The sequence below is a fragment of the Salvia miltiorrhiza genome, chromosome 1, assembly GCF_028751815.1.
Source record: "Salvia miltiorrhiza cultivar Shanhuang (shh) chromosome 1, IMPLAD_Smil_shh, whole genome shotgun sequence".
NCBI lineage: Eukaryota > Viridiplantae > Streptophyta > Magnoliopsida > Lamiales > Lamiaceae > Salvia > Salvia miltiorrhiza.
This window is the reverse complement of record NC_080387.1, coordinates 52093007-52117701: the sequence shown is the minus strand read 5'-3', so window position 1 is coordinate 52117701 and position 24695 is coordinate 52093007. Positions and strand designations below refer to the sequence as shown.

The 24695-nt window shown below is 37.1% G+C and overlaps 2 protein-coding genes and 1 non-coding gene across 3 annotated transcripts; 1 reads left to right on the top strand and 2 right to left on the bottom strand.

Annotated features, from left to right (window-relative positions):
- Window positions 1-3276: 3276 nt before the first annotated feature.
- On the bottom strand, window positions 3277-3415 carry LOC131007407 (small nucleolar RNA Z247). The gene has a single exon (XR_009096109.1). It is a non-coding gene; the product is annotated as a small nucleolar RNA Z247 (small nucleolar RNA).
- Window positions 3416-11584: 8169 nt separating this feature from the next.
- Window positions 11585-11917, top strand: LOC131009747 (uncharacterized). The gene has a single exon (XM_057937159.1). The coding sequence runs from the start codon at window positions 11585-11587 to the stop codon at window positions 11915-11917; it is 333 nt and encodes a 110-aa protein (XP_057793142.1).
- Window positions 11918-16193: 4276 nt separating this feature from the next.
- LOC130992313 (endo-1,4-beta-xylanase 5-like) lies at window positions 16194-22608 on the bottom strand. Its single transcript, XM_057916889.1, has 8 exons — window positions 22251-22608; window positions 18474-18520; window positions 18141-18366; window positions 17899-18062; window positions 17721-17819; window positions 17441-17643; window positions 16748-17333; window positions 16194-16631 (listed from the first exon to the last, which is right to left on the bottom strand). Exons 1-8 carry the CDS (start codon window positions 22294-22296, stop codon window positions 16275-16277), a joined length of 1728 nt encoding a protein of 575 aa, XP_057772872.1. The 5' UTR covers window positions 22297-22608; the 3' UTR covers window positions 16194-16274.
- Between the last annotated feature and the right edge of the window lie 2087 nt (window positions 22609-24695).

The following is a 24695-nucleotide window of genomic DNA, read 5'->3' as shown; positions in this document are numbered from 1 at the left end:
TTACCAAGATACACACAATAGCATGTGACTGATCTCCTATCATCCAAATCCGCAGCCCAATCTGAGTCACTGAAACCAGTGATGGAAAAAGATGATTTTTGAAGATGAAGACCATGATCTTTAGAACCTGCTAGATACCTCAAAATGCGCTTGACAGCTTTCCAGTGTGAGTCTAAAGGACATGACATGTATTGACTTACTCTGTTAACACAAAATGCTATTTCTGGTCTTGTAATTGTGGCATATTGAAGAGCTCCTACTGTACTCCTGTACAACTTTCCATCAACATTGCTAATGCCTTCCCCTTTGGAGAGTTGACAGGAGGACACCATGGGAGTAGGGCAGCCATTAGCCTGAGCCATGTGAAGTTTTTGGAGAAGATTCTGAATATAACCAGCCTGAGAAAGATGAAGGCCTTGAGCAGTCTTGGTAATTTCAATACCAAGAAAATGGTGAACATCACCAAGGTCCTTGAGAGAAAAATGAGTATGCAGCTGCTGAATAACATGCTTGATATCAGATGGTGTGGAGCCAGTAATAAGCATATCATCCACATAAATAAGAAGATAGATGATTGAAGACCCTCTGGTGCGAAAGAATAAAGAATTATCTGCCCTGGATTGAGAGAAGCCAAGTCGGAAAAGCACAGATTTGATAGTGAGAAACCAAGAACGGGAAGCTTGCTTAAGACCATATAGAGCTTTATTGAGCTTGCAAACCATTGGAGCAGAACCAGTCGATGGTGAGGTTTCATATAGATTTCTTCATGTAGATTGCCATTAAGGAAGACATTATCAACATCCATATGCGTGATCTTCCAACCAAAATTCACTGCCAAAGATAAGATTATGCGAATGGTGGCAGGTTTAACAACAGGACTGAATGTCTCATTAAAATCAAAACCAGGTTCTTGAGAAAAATCCTGAGCAACAAGACGAGCCTTATAATGAGAAATAGAACGATCAGCTTTTCTTTTGATTTTAAAAACCCACTTGTAGCCGATTGCATGTTTGCCAGGAGGCAAAGGGCAGAAAGTCCATGTACCTTTCTTGATCAGGGCATAAATTTCAATATTCATAGCTTTCATCCAAACAGCTACCTTCATGGCTTCCTGATGAGACTTAGGCTCGACAAAGAGATAGTCAAACTCATCAGTAGACTGTAGAGTGTATAATTTAGGCTTGAAAATACCTGCTTTCGAACGAGTAACCATAGGATGTATAGTAGTTGAAAATGGTGGAGCTTCATTGTTAACATTATTAGCATGATTAGAAAGTGGAGAAGCAGGTGGGGAGACAGATGCAGAAGAAGAGGGAGCAGGAGAATTTTGCGGTGGGGATAGATTTTGCTGAGGATAAGGTGATGGAGGTGGTGATGGAGGAGGAGTGGGAATAGGTGCAGGGACATGGAGAGGAGAAAAGGATGGAGTAAAACAAGGAGCAGGTTGAGTGGGATTTGAGTCACTGGAAGTGTTATAAGGGAAAACATCTTCATTAAAAAGGACATCTCTGCTGATAACAGTTTTGCCAGAGGTAAGAAGGACTTTATAGCCTTTGTGTTGAGTGCTATACCCTATAAAAGTCCCAGGTGATGATCTAAACTGAAGTTTGTGATGGTTAGAGGGCCTAAGATAGGGATAACACAAGCAACCGAAGACTTTTAACAGAGAGTAATCAGGCACTTTGTGAAAAAGCATAGCATAAGGAGTAGAATAGTGTAAGAGTTTAGATGGAGTGCGATTGATGATGAAAACAGAAGATGTGAATGCATCATCCCAGAATTTGGAAGGAAGATTGGATTGAGCTAAAAAAGATAAACCCATCTCAACTATATGCATATGCTTCCTCTCAGCCAATCCATTCTGTTGAGGAGTATAAGGACAGGAGATTCTATGTAGTATGCCAGTGTTTTGGAGAAAAGAAGTTAACCCCTGATACTCACCACCCTAATCAGTTTGGATCATTTTTATTTTCTTGGAAAATTGAGTTTCAACCATAGCCTTGAATCTTTGAAAAACAGGAAGAACTTCAGACTTTTGTTTAAGTAAAAAGAGCCAAGTGAATCTGCTATGGTGATCAATGAAAGAGACATAGTAGCTGAAACCATTTCTAGAAGTTACAGGAGCAGGGCCCCATAAGTCACTGTGTATAAGCTCAAGAGGTTCATGGTGTAAAGATTGAGATAGAGTATAAGGTAATCTGTGAATTTTAGAAACAGAACACGAGTTACAAAAACTAGGAGGTTTCATTAAATGATAGGAAATATTACAACTGTGAAGAGCCTTTTTCAGAATATCTAAGGCACAATGACCAAGCCTCCTATGCCATAAGTCTAATCTAGAATTGGAACCTAAACAAGAGGTACTAGAAACTGAGAGAACAACAGCAGTGTGGGCAGCTGAATGGGCAGCAGTGCCCTTGATTGAATGGGAACTAGTAGCAGGGGATGTCTTTGGAAAAGAGAATTGGTAAAGACCATCTCTAAGGGTGCCCTTGAGAAGAGTTTGCTTGGTTACCTGGTCCTTCACAAGGCAAAAGCTAGAGTGAAATTCAAAAAAGACTTTGTTATCAGTAGCAAACTGAGAGACACTAAGCAGATTTTTGGTAATAGTAGGAACATGTAAAAGATTATTTAAAACGAAGTGCCTAGAGGATGATAAGGGTTGAAGAACATAATTTCCAACATGTGTAATGTTAACAAGTGAACCATTTCCCATTTGCAAAAACTTACCTCCATGGTACTCAGAAGCTGAATGCAGAGTATTATAGTCATTAGACACGTGATTGGTAGCTCCAGAGTCAGGATACCAGGTAGAAATGCTCCCATTATCAAAATTAAACTCTGACCCAGATGAAGAAGGGAGTTGTGCCATGTTGAGACCAGGTTGTTGAGGAAAGTTTGGGTGGAAAGAGTGTGGTGTATAGTTGTGTTGAGTGGAAGCAGGAGGCCTCATGTTGTTATTTCTCTGTGTAGGAACAAAATTTTGCTCAAACCTGTGCCAACATCTATCTGCAGTATGGCCAGGAATACCACAAACTTGGCAAATAGGCTTGTTTCCTCCATATCTACCACCAGATCTGCCACCACCGCGATTGTTACCGCGACCTCTTCCACCAAAACCACCTCGAGATTGATAGTTGTTTCCCTGATAGCCTCTGCCTGAGCCTTTTTGATTCTGAGTATGGTTAGGTCCTTGATTCCCAGCAGAAGCAAAATTTGCAGAAGGTTGTGAACCTTCTGTGTTGATAACTTGAGTTTTTGCTGACTCAACACGACTTTCAAAGCTCAAAAGAAGGGAACTCACATCTCCAAGAGTCCAAACTTCAGGTTTGGAAGTAATAGTGACCATGACGGAGTCATATTCTGCACCAAGCCCAGATAAAATGTGCATAATCTGATCATCCTCACTGATGGTGTAGCCAGCAGATCCCAATAAGTCACAGCAAGTTTTTACCTTGCTTAGATAATCTCTCATGCTGATGCCTTCTTTCTTGAGAGTTTGCAGCTGCAGCTTATACTGCATAACTTTTGCTTTTGACTGCAGCTTGAGAAGTTTTTGAGAAGGGCTTCCCAAATTTCTTTACTCGTGTTTAAACCAACAACGAGAATCATAGTACTTTCACCAAGGGAAGATTGGATCCAAGCTGAGAGCAGCTGGTCCTGCCTGACCCAAGCCTGAAACTGTGGTAAGGAGGAAGAAGGTGGATCTTCAGTAAGGTATTTCTCAAGACCATAGCCACGAATGTTAGCCATGATCTGTTGTTTCCAAATAAGAAAATTTGTGTCATTTAACTTGACAGAGATCTGATTGGTCTGAGGGATAATGGAAGTGGGAATTTGTGTAGGTGTTTCATTTCTGGCTTCTGCCATGGTAAAGGTAAAAGGAAGAAAACAAGCAAGGGGTGAATATCGAGAGACAGGTCCTCAAACGACCTGCTCTGATACCATGAAAGAAAAGGAGATAACAATAGAGAAATATACCATTTTGATGAAAACTTGTTTTTGTATTGCAGAGAGAGATTTCAGCTACCCACTACAAGCCTTTCTTACACCAATATATACTAAGCTACAGAAGATACTAGAATAGCAGCCAAGACTAAACCCTAACCAATGGAACAATACAATATAAAAGACAAAAACCATTCTGCTAAAGTAAATAAAGCAAAACAAATGTTCAAGACTTTAACAACCAAGTCACGTGTTAATCCTCATGCAAGGTCTTGGTTGACTTTGATCTTTCATGTTGAGATGCAAAAGGCACAGCTGGAACTTGTTTGTCATAATCTTCAACAAGTTGGCCGGTGGCTAAGTCGGGAATTCGACGTTGGCCGCCGAAGGATATTGCGGCCTTTGGTCAGGAAAATACAGAGAAGGCTTCGGCCTTTCGATTGTTGGATTTGGTAGCTTAAAGATGGAGGAATGAGTACACGTTCCCGGTTCACAGCCTAGTGGCCGGTCGGCGAAGAAACAGGGAGCTCACTTGAGCTCTTGCAAGTAAGAAATTTAAAATTTTCACTACATTGGAGTATTGCTTTTGCGGGAGTGATATAGGTGTAGTGATGAGCTGATAATTGAAGTTTATTGATTTGAAGCTGAATCAATCGGGTGAATTTATAGATGAATTTATGCGACAATGGGAGTAATGATAATGGAATTTTTGGTGTAGGGAGTTGGAGAATTTAAATGCAGCTTTGAAAATTTGTAGATTGCTGAAGATTTTCTTCAGCCGCCTTTGAAAACTTTGCTCTCGGCGTGATCATTTTCTCCTGAAATTGGGGCTTTTTGGGTGTGATGGATTGCATGGAAGATATTGCAGCTGTGAAAAGAAATGCTGCAGTAATGATGTGTTGGAGGAAAAATCGAGACATACGTGTAGTAGGATTTTGATTTGCCGTGATCTAGTTTCTCAGCTCCTAGTTCTTATTCGTTTGTGTAATAATTCTCCAATTCTTGCTAATTAAATATTTGTCGTATTTATATAAATTAAATCCTCAAACTTGGGATTTAATACGTGAAAGTCGAAATTAATTCACGACTTAATACTAAACACACATAACGTGAAATAATAAAATTATTATTCACATAAGCTCAAGTTATAATTCTATCAATTTGATTTAAATAACACAATTTATGAAATCGGTTATAAATCTAAAATTTCTAATACTATTGATTGAATCAATCAACTGGTAATGCAAAGTCTCAAACGTGTAGCTAATCCAATAATTTAATTATTGGTTTGATTCATGACTGAATATTAAGTCGCAGCTCTGTATCTCTTATACCGACTTTTGCTGAAATAATATTATTTTAACAAAATAGTCACAATAAATAATTAAAAGAATTTTATAACTAATGCACATATTTAATCTAATATGTATTTAAAAGAGCGGGGCATCACACTTTCAAACGCCTCAATTTTTCCAATCTCTTCACATATAGTATTAGAGCACCCGCAACGTGCCTACTCGATGTCTTACTCGAGTAGGGCGTTGCGGAGGGGCCTTACTCGAGGCGTGCTCGAGCCTTCGAGTATGCACGAGTGAGAGAGAGATATGGCGCTTGCATTGCACGCGCCCTAATTAAATATATATATAAACTTTAAATTTGAAGTAGTGCAACGGCTATTTTCCTCTTTTTTTTTAACCAACGGCTAAAATAGCTGTTTGGCCTTTTTTCCTTTTTTTTTCTCTCTCTTTTCTCTCTATAAATACTACCTCCTTCCCTCATTCATCACACATTACAATCCACTCCTTCTACCTCCTTCTTCCTCCTTCATTTTTTGTTAAAAGATCCCATCTTTGTTCTTCTAAAAATGGCGGAACCCCAGCATGATTCTTCGCCTGATTCCGACGATGTAGCTGAAAGGTTCATGGAGTGGGTAGAGTTGCTGAAGCAAGTGCTTGCTCCATACTCCTCCCAACCGGCGCCAGAGCCGTCGCGTGACAAACGTCCCCGATCATACGTACATCGTGATCGTGAGGAGGCCCATGTACGTCTTATGCAAGACTACTTCAACGACAATCCGACGTATGGTCCTACTTTTTTCCGACGTCGTTTTCGAATGCAGATTGAGCTGTTCTTGCGCATCGTCGATGTTGTTCAAGGTGAAGATACTTTATTCCATATGAGCACTGATGCACTCGGTCGAGACTCTCTCTCTCCTTTGTAGAAATGCACATCGGCTATCCGTCAATTAGCCACCGGGGTTAGTGCGGATGTATTCGACGAGTATCTCAAAGTCGCCGACTCCACCGGGCGTGTATGCCTCAAGAAGTTCTACAGGGCAGTCATCCGGGCTTTCGGAGCCTATTACCTGCGCCGGCCAACGCCCACGGACGTCCAACGTCTCCTTCATATGCACGAGGCGCGACACAGTTTTTTCGGGATGCTCGGGAGCTTAGACTGTATGCATTGGGCGTGGAAGAATTGCCCAAAGGCGTGGCACGGTGCCTACACACGCGGTGATCAGGGAGAGCCCACCTTGATATTCGAGGCCGTTGCATCCCACGATTTGTGGATTTGGCACGCCTTCTTCGGCGTCGCTGGTTCGAACAACGATATCAATATGCTGAATCAGTCACCTCTCTTCTCCGACGTGTTAGGAGGAACGGCGGCGCCGGTGGTCTTCCATGCCAACCAGCACGAATACCGGATGGGCTACTACTTGTGTGACGGCATATATCCGGAGTGGCGTTACTTCGTCAAGAGTCCACCAATGGCGACCAATCCGAAGGAGGCGAGGTTCAAGAAGATGCAAGAATCGGCACAGAAGGATGTCGAACGCGCCTTCGGAGTCCTTCAGGCCCGGTGGGGAATCATTCGTAGTCCGACGCGCAACTGGTACGTACAGCACCTCAAGGACATCATGTTGTGTTGCATCATTCTCCACAATATGATTGTGGAACACGATGGTGAAGTGACTCTCAATTGGAGAGATGACGACGGGGCGTCTAGCAGCACTTCGACGGAGAGTGCTCAACAAACACTGGTGTCCTTCGAGGACTACGTGCGAAGAGATTCAATTCTTCGAGATAGACATCTACATGCTCAGCTTCGAAATGATTTGGTGGAGCACCTTTGGGCACGTTTCTGACCTCTAGGGCCAGAGAGTTAATTTTTAGGAATTGTTTTTATTTTATTAAAGTTTTATGTAATATTTAGGATTTTATAATTAATGCAATTTAAATTTGAAATAAATTGTGTTATTTAAATTTGAGCAATTAAATTTAAATGAAAAGCATAAAAATCAAAACTAAAAAAATCAAGTAGGCTATCAAGTAACCCCAATGCAGCACTACTTACTCAATGTGGTCCCCCACTATCAAGTAGGCTATCAAGTAAGCCCATTGTGTATGCTCTTACCAGCAAAGCTATGATCGGAATCATGGAATTTGTTTTTGCTGTAGCCATGCTTATAAGATTTTTTTATTCTTTTTTTCAATTTTTGTTTCTTTGATGAAATATTATTTCGTTTTGCTTACAACACAACATATTAAGACTTTATTAAATAATACGAGTCGAAACCTACATATAATTACCTACTATTTATCATCATAAATACACACTTTGTTCAGTAAAAGTTAATTAATAGGTTAACTTATAAAATAGAATAAATATTACTTTAAATCTTAAAGGAGGCGTTTCATTTGATTCACATCATATTCTCCATAAAATTTATACTCTCTGCGTCCACGAAAGAACTTCCTATTTTTCTTTTTTGGGACGTCCACAAAAAAACTTCCTTCCTATTTTTGGACTATACCCCACCACTTATAATTACTTACTTTTCACTTTTTCACAACTCTCAATATTAATTATAACACTTTTTCACCACTCTCAATACACTCAACAACTTTTTCTCTACTTTCAATACACTTAACAACTTTTTTCTTAAAACCCGTATCACTCCCTCCTAGGAAGTTCTTTCATGGACGGAGGGAGTATATTTTTTCTAAAATCTTCAATCTCACATTCTTCTTTTATAAAATTTCATCAAATACAAGTTTATACGAAATGATACTTCTATTATATCAACTAAATTTTGACCTTTAATTGGCAAAAATAATTTTGTCACATCAAATTAAATTAATTTAAATTATGACACAAAATAATTTCCCCGGGTTACACCACTAGTTAACTTTGTACCTATTCGTAGCGTTTTCCTATTTTTGGAAAACCATAATGCAGAGGTTAAATTAAATACGTAACTAGTGTGTAACCCGTCGAAATTCGACGGGTACTAATTGATGTTATAATTTATTTAAAAAAATATAGAAATTAACACAAATAATATATTTATAATTGTTCAATATTATTCAATAAAATAAGTATTAATATGACATAGATCTACGTAACATGTCAAATTAAAATAAAAAAGTATATTAAAGAGGACTTCCATCCACTCTAACATGACTTAGTAAAACATATATTCAAAAAATTGTCAAATGAACTTGAAAAATAATGCGTTATAATTAGGGATGGCAATCGGATACGGCAGGCACGGATAGTGACTATCCATGCCCATACCCGCGAGCGAAGGCCGTATCCGCCACCCAACCCATGACCCACGACGGGTACTCTCTGCCACCCACACCCGTCACCCGCAAATACCCGCCACTCGTCGAGTATCCGCTAACCCGCAAACTTATAACAGTGATTACATATTAAATGATGGAATACTATAGCAGAAAAAAAATATATTATATATATTAAAAACATTGCACTCGTCAAAAATAAAAATAAAAATAAAAATAAAAATAAAGAACCTATTGGTGGAAGTAGAACCTCAATATTTATCCCACTCATTTATTCCGTCTAAATAATGAGCTTATTTACTTTTACACAATATAATATAAAGGAATAACTGCATTAAAACAAACAATTCACAACTTTTGCAGTAAAACTACTATAATCAGATGATCTATTTTTGCATAAACAATAAAATTATAACTATCATCAACTCTTAATAAATCCAGCCACCATATGAACAGTTATCTGACAAAAAAAAAAAGAAGCAAAAGATCAATTTTTTTTTTGAAAGATCACAAATTAAGTTCTGCACGATCAACTCCTCCAATAACCTCAGCAACAAAGCTTCTCCACCCAGTAGTCTCAAGCTTCTACCCACGATCACTCAGAATAGCCCCAAAAATCAATTCTTTTAAACCGGAAAAGATAATACTCCCTCCGTCCCGCTTCAAATGTCTCCTTTCTTTTGGGCACGGAGATTAAGAAATGTGTAAAAAGTAGATAAAGTGGGTATAAAGTAGATAAAGTGGGTTGGTGGAAATTATTTAAATATTAGGTATAGAGAGAGAGTGTTTTGCCAAAAAGGGAATGGGTCATTTGGAGTGGGACAGCCCAAAATGGCAAATGGGACATTTAGAGTGGGACGGAGGGAGTACTATTCAATTCTTGAAAGAAAAACAAAAGAGAGAGAGAAATTGATTCTTGACATGTGTTCCTTTAAACTTGAGCCGCAACTGGGAAAGCAAGCCACCTAATACATTACTGTAAAAGAAACTAAAGTTATATTTATGCAATAAACAATATGATCCTCCCTTTCTAAATCAGATTCAATCTTCCAAATCCAGACAGGCCGCAACTTTTCTACACACATTCCTGCACTCTAATCTCAAGACACAATCATGATTAGCGAGATCACAATGTCTTATTACATAAATCAAATCTTATTTGAGAGTTGGCATTTTACTTGAAATTAATGAGTGAGAATGCAAAGAAGTAGAGACAAGAAGCAGAAGAAGCTCCAAAGCAGTTGCTCACAGGCATTCTACGCCACTTGCAAGCTCAGCGTGTCTTCTTCTCCCGAAGAAGCCGAAGCCGCAACGGATGAAGCTCAGACACTTCAACTTCATGCCTGTTTTTTAAGATTGTTGTTCTGTTCAAGTTGTAATAGAAGACAGCTTCTACTTGTGCCAGTGCTTGATGTAAAATCGCTTCTAGCATGTGCCCCTGCATATCCAAAGGCATATCCGAAGGCAGCTTCTTCCTGTCCATACAAAGTTATCAAGAATCTGATTAACAAAAACTCATACAAAGATATCAAGAATCTTATCAACAAAAATGTGTATGCATATGCTGACTCGTACAATCTCAAGAATGATTTTATGCACTTTATCTCAGGTGCTAGCTGTGGAAGAACATCAAGAACATAAAAATTCAAATACCCTTCAGCTTTCAGCAGCAAATCAACAGCATCTCTCATGCAATCTGATCACCATATCAACACAAAATTTTCATAATTATCACTTGTATGTATGTAGATAGATATAATCTTGCAGACACAAGCCTCTCAGACAGACTACTTTTTTTAGGAATTAGCTTCTCATTTGCCTCCATCAGTGTCAGTATTGCCATCATGTGTAAAATAGACAGCAACTCGAACCACGAATTCGCTTCATGAATTTCCTGCTCATCACATATTCATCATCAACCTCAAAAAAATTTCAAGAATTTGAAAAGCTAATCAAAATGCTTTAAATTCTAACCTGTGTCTCTTCTCCTAATTCTCTCCATCTGAACTCCACCAACTCTTCATGCTCATATTCTATTTCATCATGTTAAATTCATCAAATAATAACTCTTCCATAAAGCCATCATCAAACATAAGTGCATACATTAAAAAGTGAGAAATTAGGAACCTTTCTTTGTAAGGCCAATATTCGAGATTAGAATTAATAACAGTCATTAACAAAGTAATTTCAACAACTATACATTCAAGCTATCAACAAATCATTCTCACAGGGGAACCAATTAAAAACATATTCTGATTTCTATAGAAAAGGGGAGCACAAATTGACAACGTACTGAAACAAAAAATTGAATCAAAATAACCCCACAAAATCATCACTGTTACAGAAAAATCATCAATAATATCCAAATCATAGTAATGAGCTAAAGAAGAGCTCGAAAATGCCAAGACATAATTAAATAGATATCCAAAGAGATGACAATAAGATGCGCCAACTAATCTGTTATTCCTTCTTGCTTCGATTGTTGCATCAAGTGAATAAGAACTTAAGAAAAACACCACTCGCTAAATAGATCATCAAATACACAACAACTAAATAGTTAAAAATAGATAATAATTTATCTCAATAAAGCTTGAACCTGATTCTTGATGTGTATGTAATAAAAATCTATCATTTATTTCAAGGCGTTTCAATAGCAAATAAGAAGAAAAAACGGAGCAAAAAATAGAAGAAAAGTAGTGTTGGCTGTAAAATTCAATGCGGCAATTTTTTTTTTATCATTGGAACTTCTGAATTTATAGCTAAAAATGTTGGTTATAAAGTTTCAATTGTTATACCTAAACCCTAAAAAAACTTGGCTGATTATTGATCGAAAGGTAAATCTTTCCAAAATTTGATCTTTCTAAAACTCAGCACTAATCATAATCAAATCAAATGTAATCTTTCCTAACATAATAAGTTTCCATTGTTAAACCTAAACCCTAAAAATTGGCTGATTATTGACCGAGAGATAAATCTTTCCAAATTTTTATCTTTCTAAAATTGAGCACTAATCATAGGTAAATGCAATCTTTCCTAATAGAATACTTACCATGGGGAATCGCAGCGGAGGGAGGGGAATGTCTGGTGTGAGAGACGGGGAGGGGGGAACGGGAACAGGCCGTACAGGAGGAAGGAGCGGCGGTGCCGATGTCTGGTGTGAGAGACGGGGAGGGGGAACGGGAACATGCCGTACTGGAGGAAGGAGCGGCGGTGCCAACTTGAGGCCGGAGTGCAGCGAATCGCAGCGGAGGGAGGGAATGTCTGGTGTGAGAGGCAGGGCCGTACCGGAGGAAGGAGCGTCGATGCCGATGTCTGGTGTGAGAGACGGGGAGGGGGAACGGGAACAGGTCGTACTGGAGGAAGGAGCGGCGGTGCAGACTTGAGGCCGGAGTGTAGACCCGGCGGAGTACAGTGAATGGCGGCGAAGGGAGGGGAATGTATGGTGTGAGAGACTGGGAGGGGAAAGGGGAATCGGATTTGATAATTGGGAGGATTTGATAATCGGGAGAGAAAAATATTTAATTTGTGTTTTTAAAATTAAAATGAAATAAGCCATGTAAGATGTAGAACGCCACGTAGGATGTATATTTTAACCTCAAAGGCTTTAGAATTGCAGGAATTTTGAATGGTGAATTCTTAGATATGCCACGTAGGACCCCGGATTAAGGAGAGCGCAGGATTCCTTAACCGTATTATATATTTGATGTGACACCTAACCAACCCTATGATCAAATATTCACATCAACTAATTTCTCGTTTCTAGTTATGGGAATTATTTTATAGTAAGTTTCTTTCAATGGCTGAGATGGTTATAATTACTTTATCTTATTTGTTAGAATTTTTATTCGATAATTTATTAACATGCCGCAAGCGCATGAGTGCTATTTGTGTATAACAATAAGCAGGATCGTATTTCATAGAGATTGATTCCTAATGATTATTGCTTTAAATAATTATTTTCTATCTGAATAACAAAAAATAAGGTATGATTTTTAACAATTAAAATAAATAAATAAAAAATGAATAAAATCACTCAAGTAGGAAGAAAGAAAACTATGAAGAATAAATATCTCAGAGCTATGGTTTCAACGGATTCAAAAAAATTAGACAAATTCAATTCAATAATCAATGACATGTTCTTCCTAAGACAATCTCAAAATTAGTCTATACAACCGTGGATTACATGCAAAGCTACCATTCCCAGATCATACTTAAACATATAACTCTTAGAAGTTCCTAGGATTAAAGTCCTCACACAAGTCTCAAGTTCCTTTGACTAATATTATATAAAGGTGAATTTTTTTATTTTTTTAGATTTTAGGTTCTTTATTGAGTAATTGATATGGATTATTTTATTTTTAAAAAAGTAATAATTTGTATCTTTTAGTATTTTGATTACTTTTAATATTTATATATATTTATTTAATATGTCGCTTAATTTCGATATTCGCCGTGCATTGCACGGATGGGGTACTAGTTATGTTATATGCAGTATTGTCCCACTTTCAATTTCATATAAATCATTTGTAAATAATTGCGCTATATATATATAGCTAGAGAAAATACAATCATTCATATTTCAATAATTTTTATTAATAAAATAATAAAATGTAAAGACAAAATGGGAGATCTCAATATATTCCTTGGAAACAACTTTGCCAAAGCGAAACAGCCAAGGCGTAAACGTTACTTGATCCTCCTTGGCAAGAGTTGTGAGTTCTTAAGTCTTCAACAATTGTATAGTAGCAATCTTCACTAATCTTTTTACTGAGTATCACATCACAACAAATGCCTTTGAGAGGGAAAGTGCCTGTACACACTTTAAATAAAAGTTGAGACTTGCATTCTGGCCGCCAATACTTGTAGCATCCTTTCAAGTCCTTAATCGGCCAACTTTCCCACGCTTCTATTTCTTGTGATACACTTAGCATTACCACCACCAAAATTATGATTTGCATCACAATATTTGATTTTGGTGTACTCATGCTTATATATTATGATCTTTTTCTTCTTTTTCCAATCTTTGTCTTTGATGTAATATTACTTCGTTTTGCATCTATAAATACAACTAAACTCATTAAGACTTTATTAATTGATGATACGAGTCGAAACCTACATAAGTATTTATCATCATCATCATAAATTCACACATTGTTCATTAAAAGTCAATAAATAGGTTAATAAAAGCTATTCTTGAATTTTGTTAAACCAACGTGATACCATATTACCCTATTTAATAAAAAAATATATTTAATCTTTTCATTTATTATATATTAAAATATATATTTATTTATTATACTGTTGTGTACTGTTATGGATTTATTAATTTTCCTTGTCATTTCTATTTGTAAATATTAAATGTGATCGTAAAATATTTATTACATAAAAAGTCAATTAAATATCTAGGTATAAAATTGTATTTTCTGTTTTTTGCTTTTAATTCACCAACGCACCTAAAAAATATCACCTAATAAACCAATATGCGCTCAACTAAACCATCAAACACACAAAATCCTCACAACTAAGCAACAAATATATATGACACGCCAAGAGGCAAAAATGCATGTTTATCAATTTTCTATCACTTTATTTATTCTACGCATGTAATTTTTGTTAACAAAATATAAATAATATTTCAAAAAAGAACAATATACTATTATTTTATTAGATTCATATCACTACAGGTCTAGCAGTGATGGTGGGTTTGTTTTTGTCAACAACAACAACAATAACAAAAGAAAAGAAAGAAAGAAAGACAGTTATGCTAGGTATATGCGCCCTAGAATTAATGCCATGACTTAGTGGTTAGTGTTTCTTTTTATCAATTAATAATAAAATAAATGAATTTAAAAATCGTATCACAGTGAACTCGAACCCAAAAATATTTGATGTTAGGCATTAAGCATCCTATACTAGACCGCCATTAGGCACACTATAGTTTCTTTCTTATTAATTTCCTTGTATCTTGTACGTAGTATATCGAGTCACAAGTTTTCGATTAATGCATGGCTTCTTAATTAATATTTTCTCTAGAGCAATTGATCAACCAAAATATCATTAATTTCTAGATCAAGTAATTATATCATATGTTATAAGTTAACCTATTTATTAACTTGTAATGTACTTATTTAATTTATGTAGGTTTCGAGTCCTACAATTTAACAAAGTCTTAATAAGTTGGGTTGTATTTATAGAAGCAAAACGAAGTAATATTTCATCAAAAAGACAAGGATTGAAAAGAAAAAAGAAAAATCATATCAGCATGACTACACCAAAATCAAATACGGTGATGTGGATTATAGCTTTGGTGGTAATGCTAATTGTATCAAAGAAAATTGAGGCGTTTGAAAGTTGGCCGATTAAAGACCTGAAAAGATGCTACAAAAATTGGCGGCCGGAATGCAAGTCTCGACTTTTGGATGACATATGCACAAGACCTGTGCCTTCTCTAAAGGGCGTCTGTTGCGATGTGATACTTAATAAAAAGATCAGTGAAGATTGCTACTATACAATTGTTGAAGACTTGAGAACTCATAGCCCTTGCCAAGAAGACTCAACTAGTATGATTTATGCCACGGCTTCTGCGATTTGGCACAATTGTTTCAAAGGAATATATTGAGATTTTCCATCTTCTACGATTCCACCTTTACATTTTATTATTTCATTAATAAAAAAATGATTGTACTAAGAATGATTGTGTTTTCTGCAAGGACCAATGGTGAATTATAGCACAATCTTTTACCAATAATTTAACATGTCAAAAAGAACATTGCAGTCACTAATATGTTTTAAATAAAAGTATCCAAATATGCCATTAATTAATATATAATCACAATTTTGAACAATTTTAGATACTAAATGATTCTTATTATAATCAAACTTTAATAGACAATGCACACTTTAATAATAATAATAATAATAATAATAATAATAATAATAATAATAATAATAATAATAATAATAATAATAATAATAATAATAATAATAATAATAATTTATCATATTTTACAATTGTCCTTAAGTTTAATGCTATATAAGAAAACTATAACTGGCAAACAAAAAAAGTTTGTAAATCATTTTCATGTGTTATGAATTTCTTTAATTCTCAAACGGATCTGATCGAGGGGAAGGTGTTTTGAGATAATTCAGAGAGCGCAGGGCTGCGAGTGCACAACAGGTGTTCGAGGAAATGCTATGCGTTAACGGGCGAAACCCGTTTGTAATTTTCTTGTTGATAGAGCTTAGAATTCGATTACCAATAGTAGGTTTACTTTTGTGTCATTGTTTATTTTGGTAAATTTCCTTATTTCAACCTAGGTAACTCTGTAGATAGTTTAAATACAACCTGATTAATATTTTCAAAATAAAAGTATTGATGTTATAGTATTGAATTGACTATATATAATAAAAAGATGTTAAACAAATAACATGGCAAGTTGTTATAAGATTTAATAATTTATGCATTCATCTTCTAGTATCAAAGAATTAATGTAATGTTAGAAATTTATTATATTTAATATTAAAATTTTGTGGTACTTTAAGGCCACCGAAACTGATTAGGCAAAGGTTACTGTGACAAGGATTGATTAAATCGCATGAAATAAATAAATAAACAAATAAGGCCATTAAATTAAGACAATATGCCATTTGATTTAAGAAACTAGAACATCATTTTCCTGCTAATGAAAAGTCTTGAAGTTAATGGGAAGCAAATTAAGTTAGTAATACAATATATTCACATCATGGAGTCTTGAACTTAACGACCGTCACATCTCCGTGAGGCACAAGATTAAAGCTCAGTGGAGCGGGAGGTTGAGCTCCGTCAGGGAGAGTAACGGTGGCCTCGTATTCCCCGTGGAAGAGCGAAGCTTCAAAGGTGCCGCTGCCGTCAGTTTTCCCATTAGTATCCGGCACCGTGATGAACTTGCTCATGAACTTGTCGATGGCGTCGCCGGCCGGCAAGTTATTGTAGTTGGCGTCGGTCCAACACATGTCGAAGCACTGGCTGTTATTGGAGCCCACGGCCCCCCACACTAGAATGCCTTTGACGTAGGGGTGCGCGTGAAGCTCGTGCAGCAGCGGTTCCACATATTGAACCTGCCCAAAGTAATACAAATAATTAGAAACATATTAAGGAACTAAAAACGAAAATTTAATTAGTGATCCTAATCATTTCATTTGCATCAAACGTTGAGGAAAAAAAGAAAAATTACCAGCCACGGGTTTCCTATTGCATTAACACCAAACTCCGTGATCCAAATGCGCAATCCGGTGGCATGAAGCATATCAATCGACGCCCGGATGAAGGGGAAATTCGGTTCAAGATTGAAATGGCCCTGGAGGCCGATCCCTAGAGGGCCACGGTAGCCTTCTTTCCTGAGCTGGTCGATCTTCTCAAGATACTGCCACGGGTTGGCTTTGGATTGGATACTGCAGTCCTCAATGACATTGAATTCATTGAGGAAGGGGATGGGATGGGGGTCGAGCTGCCGCAGTAGCCTGAAGGCGTCAGTCCCGTTGTTGGTGAGGTCGCTGAACGAGTGGTAGTGCATGTTCTCGTTGATGACATCCCAGTGGATGAACTGCCCCTTGTACTTGTTCACCACCGACTTCACTCTCTGGAGGACAGCCTCACGCTTCTCGACCGGCGACAGCGTTGCCAGCCACGACGGCTCGTAGTCGGGATCATCCCACAGGATGTTGTGGCCCCGGAGCGTGATCCGATGCTTTTTCGCGAACTTCAGCATCGCATCCGGGACCGTGTAGTTCACCACACCCTGGGTGATTTCGGTGGCCCCCCTGAATATTTGAGTTAATACGTGTTAGTGTGAGTTAAAATAAGAGTGAAATCAATGTGTTAGTGTGAGATAGAACTAATAAGAAAACAACAGTGAGTAATTAATTACCATTTGAGCTCGTTTTCAAAAACGGAATATTTGAATCGCTTCTCCAAGAACCATCTCTGGTATGCTTGGTTATCCACGATCAACCCGTTCATGTCGCAGCCGAAGGGGAAATGAGGCTCGTGTTGTTTGATCAACACAACCGCATCTGCCACTGGATTTTCCAATGGATCTACAACTTCAAATCTCACTTTCCCCTTGCGCACCTGCACATCATCATACCATATTATATCATCATATCATCTCATAGATAAGTAAATTCCACATTAATTATTAATTATACCTTTTCGAGGCTCTGAGCTTGGTGGCTAGTCCACTCTTCTTGAGTGAACGGCTGCACCGAGACGCTATCAACCCACATATCAAATCCAGTGGAGTTGGTCTAGACACACGAAGAAAATATAAATTAGTAGTGAGAAATAGAGAGACTATAGAGAAATCGAAGAGAGAGAGATCGAGACCTCAAAATGGAGCTCAGCCGTTTCAGTAACGTTGACATGGAAGCCACCTTTGAGCATGGTCCAGCAACCGGCTTTTGCCACAATCCAGTTAGCGGTTTGGTTGCCGGTGCTCGTTACTATCTTAACTTGCACCGGAACTTCTCCCACGCTAACTTGGAACCATGCTGCAAAGTAATGTTAATCAGTATTCTTTTTCAATTAATTTAGTGGTAGCAACAAAAAGTAATTAATTAATGAACTACCTGAAACGGTGTACAGTATGTCTCTGTCAACGTTGAAGGCCTGAGAAAGGCCGTCGGAGCGTGGCGTGTGAATGTTGGAAACGACGGCGTAGCTATTGCCGCACGCCGACTTGGCAGTAGCTATTGTAGCGTTTCCAACTGCCGCCCATCCCGTCAGTTCGTCGTTGAATTCCGAATTCACGGCGATTCCTCCATAGTATTGCGGCGGCTTGGGCTTCGCCACACACTGACAATATTTCATTCATTTTTTTAATTGCGATTGCGAGTAATGGAAGAAGATCATGCATGTAAATGAACAGATTGGTAGTAACAAAATGCATCAAGGCTATTTACCCCAAGTGTGTATGAGTAATCATAGGGCACCGCATACACTTCAAAGCCTGACCTGTTGGAATATAAAAATAAACTTGATTTTTTTAAGTGATGATATTTGTATTAGAAATATCTAGAATGAAGATATTTGTATTAGAAATATCTAGAATCAAGATATTTTAAAAGAAAATTATAGAGAATTCTAGAAAAAGTAAGTGAAGATATTTGTATTAGAAATATCTAGAATCAAGATATTTTAAGTAGAAAAATCTAGATAGAAAAAATCAAGAGAATTCTAGAATTCTCACTTGACTACTATATATATGTGGATGTTGTATCAATTGTTTAGAATGAAGTGAATTGAAGAAAGATTGTGTTAGCAAACTACAATCCTCCCACTCAAATTCCTAAGCACACACGTCCACAACCAATTTCTCCAAATTTCCTCCTACCAATTAAATAAATCCTCCATTATATATTCTTATATTCCAACAAAGTGGTATCAGAGCCACAAGATTCTACTTGTGGTATGGCGAATTTACAATCGTTTCAAGTCCCCATGCTCAACAAGAGCAACTTCGACAATTGGAGCATCAAGATGAAGGCGCTATTGGGAGCCCACGACGTTTGGGAGATCGTGGAGAATGGCTACGAGGAGCCGCAGGACGAGGCCGCACTATCCCAACAACAAAAGGATAGATTGCGAGACGCCAGAAAGAGAGACAAGAAGGCTCTCTATCTCATTTATCAAGCGCTGGGGGACGACGATTTCGAGAAGATCTCAAATGCGAGTACCGCCAAAGAAGCGTGGGAGAAGCTCCAGAACGCGTGCAAAGGAGCGGAGCAAGTAAAAAAGGTACGACTTCAAACTTTAAGAGGAGAGTTTGAGTCTTTGCATATGAAAGAGTCCGAATCGATTTCGGATTATTTTTCAAGAGTCTTGACGGTTTCTAATCAAATGAAAAGAAATGGTGAAAAATTGGAGGATGTAAGAATTATGGAGAAAATATTACGGTCACTAACCTCAAAGTTTGAGCACATTGTGGTGACGATCGAAGAAACTAAAAATTTGGAGGAGATGACAATCGATCTCTTGTTGGGGTCGTTGCAAGCATATGAGGAGAAGCAAAAGAAGAAGCAAGAAATTTCAGAGCAACTTTTAAAGTTGCAAGTAAGCCCGAAAGAAAAGGAAGAAGGTCCGAGCAATGGCCATGGACAATTCGGGAGAGGACGTGGTCAAGGTCAAGATCGAGAAAGAGGTCGTGGACGTGGACGAGGACGAGGAGGCTTCGTCAACAGTAGTGAAAGAAAGGAGTTTACAAATTGTCGGGGGAGGAGCAACCCGCAGTCGAGGTACGATAAATCTTCGATAAAGTGTTATAATTGCCATAAATTTGGGCACTATGCTTCCGAGTGCAGAAGTGAAAAAGTAAGGATTGAAGATAAGGCCAATTACGCCGAAAGTACAAATCAAGATATTGGTAGTGTGCTTCTGACATATAAAGGAGAAGCTGGAAGACAAGATGACACGTGGTACCTCGACACTAGTGCTAGCAATCACATGTGCGGGAAAAGAAATATGTTTGTGGAGCTCGATGAGTCGGTAAGTGGCAACGTCTCCTTTGGTGATGAATCTAAAATTCCAGTTAAAGGAAAAGGAAAAATTTTAATCCGCTTGAAGAATGGAAATCATGAATTTATTTCCAATGTTTATTACGTGCCCAATATGAAAAATAATATCTTGAGTTTGGGACAACTCTTAGAGAAAGGTTATGATATTCACATGAGAGATTATAACCTTTCAATAAGAGATGACAAAAATAATCTTATTGCCAAGGTGCCAATGTCTAAAAATAGAATGTTCTTATTGAATATTCGAAATGATGTGGCAAAATGCCTGAAAGCATGTTACCAAGATAAGTCTTGGTTGTGGCATCTTCGGTTTGGGCACTTGAATTTTGGTGGTTTGGAGTTATTGTCCAAAAAAGAGATGGTGAGAGGTCTACCATCCATCAAGCATCCCGATCAACTGTGCGAAGGTTGTCTACTCGGGAAGCAGTTCAGAAAGCCATTCCCAAAGGAGTCAAGCTCAAGAGCTCAAAAGCCACTGGAGTTGATTCATGCTGACGTGTGTGGGCCAATAAATCCAAGCTCACTCGGTAAAAATAATTATTTTCTGCTCTTCATTGATGATTTTTCTAGAAAAACGTGGGTATATTTCTTGAAGCAGAAGTCAGAAGTATTTGATGCTTTCAAGAAATTCAAAGCTGCCGTCGAGAAGGAGAGCGGACGACAAATCAAGGCCATGAGGTCCGATCGAGGCGGAGAATTCACGTCAAGGGAGTTTCTAGAATTTTGCGAAGCAAATGGAATTCGACGGCCCCTGACAGTTCCGAGATCCCCCCAACAGAACGGAGTGGCGGAAAGAAAAAATAGGACAATCATGGAGATGGCGAGGAGCATGCTAAAGACGAAGAATCTGCCTAAAGAGTTTTGGGCCGAAGCAGTGGCGTGCGCGGTGTACCTATCCAACCGATCGCCGACAAGGAGCGTGTGGGGAATGACTCCACAAGAAGCCTGGAGCGGGAGAAAGCCAGGAATTTCCCACCTAAAGGTATTTGGGAGCAAAGCCTACGTGCACGTACCAGATGAGAGAAGGAAGAAGCTCGACGATAAAAGTGAAGCATTCATCTTTATCGGGTACGACTCTAACTCTAAAGGCTATAAGTTATATAATCCAAATACCAAGAAAACAGTGATAAGTCAAGATGTGGAGTTCGACGAAGAAGGAGTGTGGGATTTTAATCCCAGTGGTGACTTCACCTTCATCCCACAATTCGATGATGAAAGGACAGTCGAGCAAGTTGGAGAAGTCCAACAAGAGGTAGTGACTCCGCCAGCTTCACCTATACAAGTTACTGAAGACTCGCCACCATCTTTCTTAAATGAAAGAGCCACACCACGAGCAAGGAATTTGGATGAGATATATGAAGACACTGAAAGGTTAGAAGATCTCACCTTGTTTTGCCTATCTGCTGATTATGAACCTAAAGCAGCAAATAGTGAAAATTGGCGAGTTGCAATGGACGAAGAGATTAAAGCTATAAACAAGAATGATACGTGTGAGCTCGTGACACTACCGGAAAGGCACAAGGCCATTGGAGTCAAGTGGGTGAATAAGGTTAAGAAGAATTCCAAAGGTGAAGTTGAAAGATATAAAGCAAGGCACGTCGTGAAAGGATTTCGCCAAATTCAGAAGTTTGCTCGGAATGAAAAATCAAGTTTAAGGGGGAGTGTTGGAATATAAAAATAAACTTGATTTTTTTAAGTGATGATATTTGTATTAGAAATATCTAGAATGAAGATATTTGTATTAGAAATATCTAGAATCAAGATATTTTAAAAGAAAATTATAGAGAATTCTAGAAAAAGTAAGTGAAGATATTTGTATTAGAAATATCTAGAATCAAGATATTTTAAGTAGAAAAATCTAGATAGAAAAAATCAAGAGAATTCTAGAATTCTCACTTGACTACTATATATATGTGGATGTTGTATCAATTGTTTAGAATGAAGTGAATTGAAGAAAGATTGTGTTAGCAAACTACAATCCTCCCACTCAAATTCCTAAGCACACACGTCCACAACCAATTTCTCCAAATTTCCTCCTACCAATTAAATAAATCCTCCATTATATATTCTTATATTCCAACATGACCAACAACAAAAATTGAAATAGATGTCAGTTTATATATATGATCAGGAAAAACACAAAGAGAGAGAGAGAATAATATGTACCAAAGAAAAGAGAGAATAGAGTGAAAACAGTGATCAGAAAAGCCATTTGGACGATGGAAGTTCAATTTCTTCTTCGGCGGAATCTGGAGGCAAGAGAGAGAGAGAGAGAGAGAGCTTGAGGATTGTGTTTAAGAAAGCTTGAAGGGGTGAGGTTGAATATGCTAAGAATGAGGCCTCTTTATAGAAAGGGAAGGCTGAAACATTTCACATATATGTGTCTGTTAAAGAGAGAGAGAGATCATAAGAATGAAGAAGATGGAGTCGGTGTGTGTGTGAGAGAGAGAGAGAGAAGGAGTTTGTGTGGTGCAAATCAAAGTGATTGATGAGCAGTCTCGTCCTTCCCCTTCCCAATTTAATTTTGCTCTGTGCTCGCCTCCACAAAGGAATGAAGGAGACTGTTTCTTCAAGTTTCAAGTCGTGTTTGTTTACATTTACATTTTATATTTTATATGTGATATTAAATTTTATTTATTCAGGTATTTAAGTGTTTCCTTACATTTACAAATTATTTTATTTTGTCCAGATTCGGAATCAATGTGGCAAGACAAGTGTGACTCTTAATTGACGGTGATATTCTAGAAAATAAAAAATTAAAAAAAATTGATGATACGAATATTGTTAAAGTTGGTAGGAGATAATATTAGAGGTTGATTCTGAAAAAGAAAAAAAATGAAAGGCTTTGTTTCTTATTTCTTAGTGCATTGAATATTCTTTACAATATGAAGCAATTTGGACTACATTTTGCTCTATGGCTGCAGTGCAAGAACAATATGTCTTTTTTGATGTTTATAAACATTAAAAAAAAACAAAATGCATATTGTAATCTTGTATTTGTTGAAAAATCTAGTACTATTTGTTATTGAGAAATTAGTACATATATGTTCATAAAGAATGTTCTGGCTCATATTTTTCATACATGATTTTTGGCATCCAAGCTATCTAGATTATGTCTTTCTTTATATGACTTAAAAAAAATCCCATAACTAGAAACTAGAAATAATTAAATTGATGTGAATGTTTGATCATAGAGTTGGTTAGGTGTCACATTAAGTATCTAATTTAACCCATCCATTATGCTTACCAAAAATAGGAAAATGCTAAGAATATGTTCAAAGTAAGCCGGTTCTTCAATTGAAGCACAAGAAATCTTTAGATTTAATCTCTTATTTATACAAACTTGTACAGATAAAATGTTTAATAAATTATTTAACATGTCGTAAATTATTAATATACTATTACTATAAAAGGGTATTATTTCATACAAATTTTGTTAAGCTTTTCTCACATTTCTCATTAGTACGTAATTCATTTAATAAGAAAAATTTTGCAATTTTCCAAAATTCATAATTTGATTTTATAATTAAAATTCATAGTATTTGTTTAATAATCTTATAAAAAATAACATCATTTTAGAATCCCCAAGAAATTACAATGTTAATAATGCATTAACATTAATTCAAACCAGACGATTGTGTGTCATTATTCTTATTAGTGTCTCTTCTTGAGATGATTTTTCATCTTTGTGATGTGACTTTTAACCGAAGCATTTAAGTAAAATTTTTACTCTCTCTAAAATGTGTGCATGTGTAGTGTAGGGATGGCAGTGGATCTTGGACCCGGTCCAGACCCGTGGATCCAGATCCGTTTTTACGGATCTGGATCTCAATTTTTTGGACCCGACGGATCTGGATCTGGATCTTGAAATTTTAGATCCGGATCCGGCCCAGATCCGACCCGTGGATCCGTTTTATTTTATATATTTTTTATATTTTTTAAATTTAGTTTACTAATAATATTAACTAAATTAAAAATAATAAATAAATTATATTCAAAAGAATAAAAACTAAAAGTAATTAGATAAAAGTATTTTGTGTTATATTTTTCATGATGGAAATTAGATTTTGTTGATTTTGTGAAATTTTTTTAATTTAATTTAAAAATAGTAGATCCATGGATCTAGACCCGTGGACCCGCGGATCTGACGGATCTGGATCTGGATCCAAAATTTTCAGATCCACGGATCTGGATCTGGATCTGGTATATGAAAACGGATCTGGATCTGGTATTGGCCAGACCCGGTCCAGATCCGGCCCGTTGCCATCCCTACTGAATCTCGATAAAACAAAATTTTATGCAAATGTAAACAAACACTTAACACTTAAGTCCACAGATAAATAAAATTTAATATCAGAAAAATATATAAAATGTAAATGTAAACGAACAAAGACTTCACACTTAATTTTAGAGGCGAGCACAGCAGATGAGGGCTCACAGCAAAATTAAAATGGGAAGGGGAAGGACGAGAATTAATATTCATCAATCACTCTGATTCGTAAATATGGCAAGTAGAAACTGATACAACAGAAAATAAAAGATGAAAAAAATAGATACGAAGATTCGATTAAATACTAGTACGTAGTTGTTACTTGTTAAAGTTGGCAGGAG

Bases quoted from the DNA above. Each gene is read 5' to 3' on its own strand.
- LOC130992313 (XM_057916889.1), bottom strand. From the start codon at position 22,296: ATGGCTTTTCTGATCACTGTTTTCACTCTATTCTCTCTTTTCTTTG. The intron at 17,644-17,720 runs GTATAATTAATA...GATGATGTGCAG, and splicing joins AAGCTCAGAGCCTCGAAAAG to GTGCGCAAGGGGAAAGTGAG. The intron at 17,334-17,440 runs GTAATTAATTAC...TCAAATATTCAG, and splicing joins TTTGAAAACGAGCTCAAATG to GGGGGCCACCGAAATCACCC.
- LOC131009747 (XM_057937159.1), top strand. From the start codon at position 11,585: ATGGGGAATCGCAGCGGAGGGAGGGGAATGTCTGGTGTGAGAGACGGG.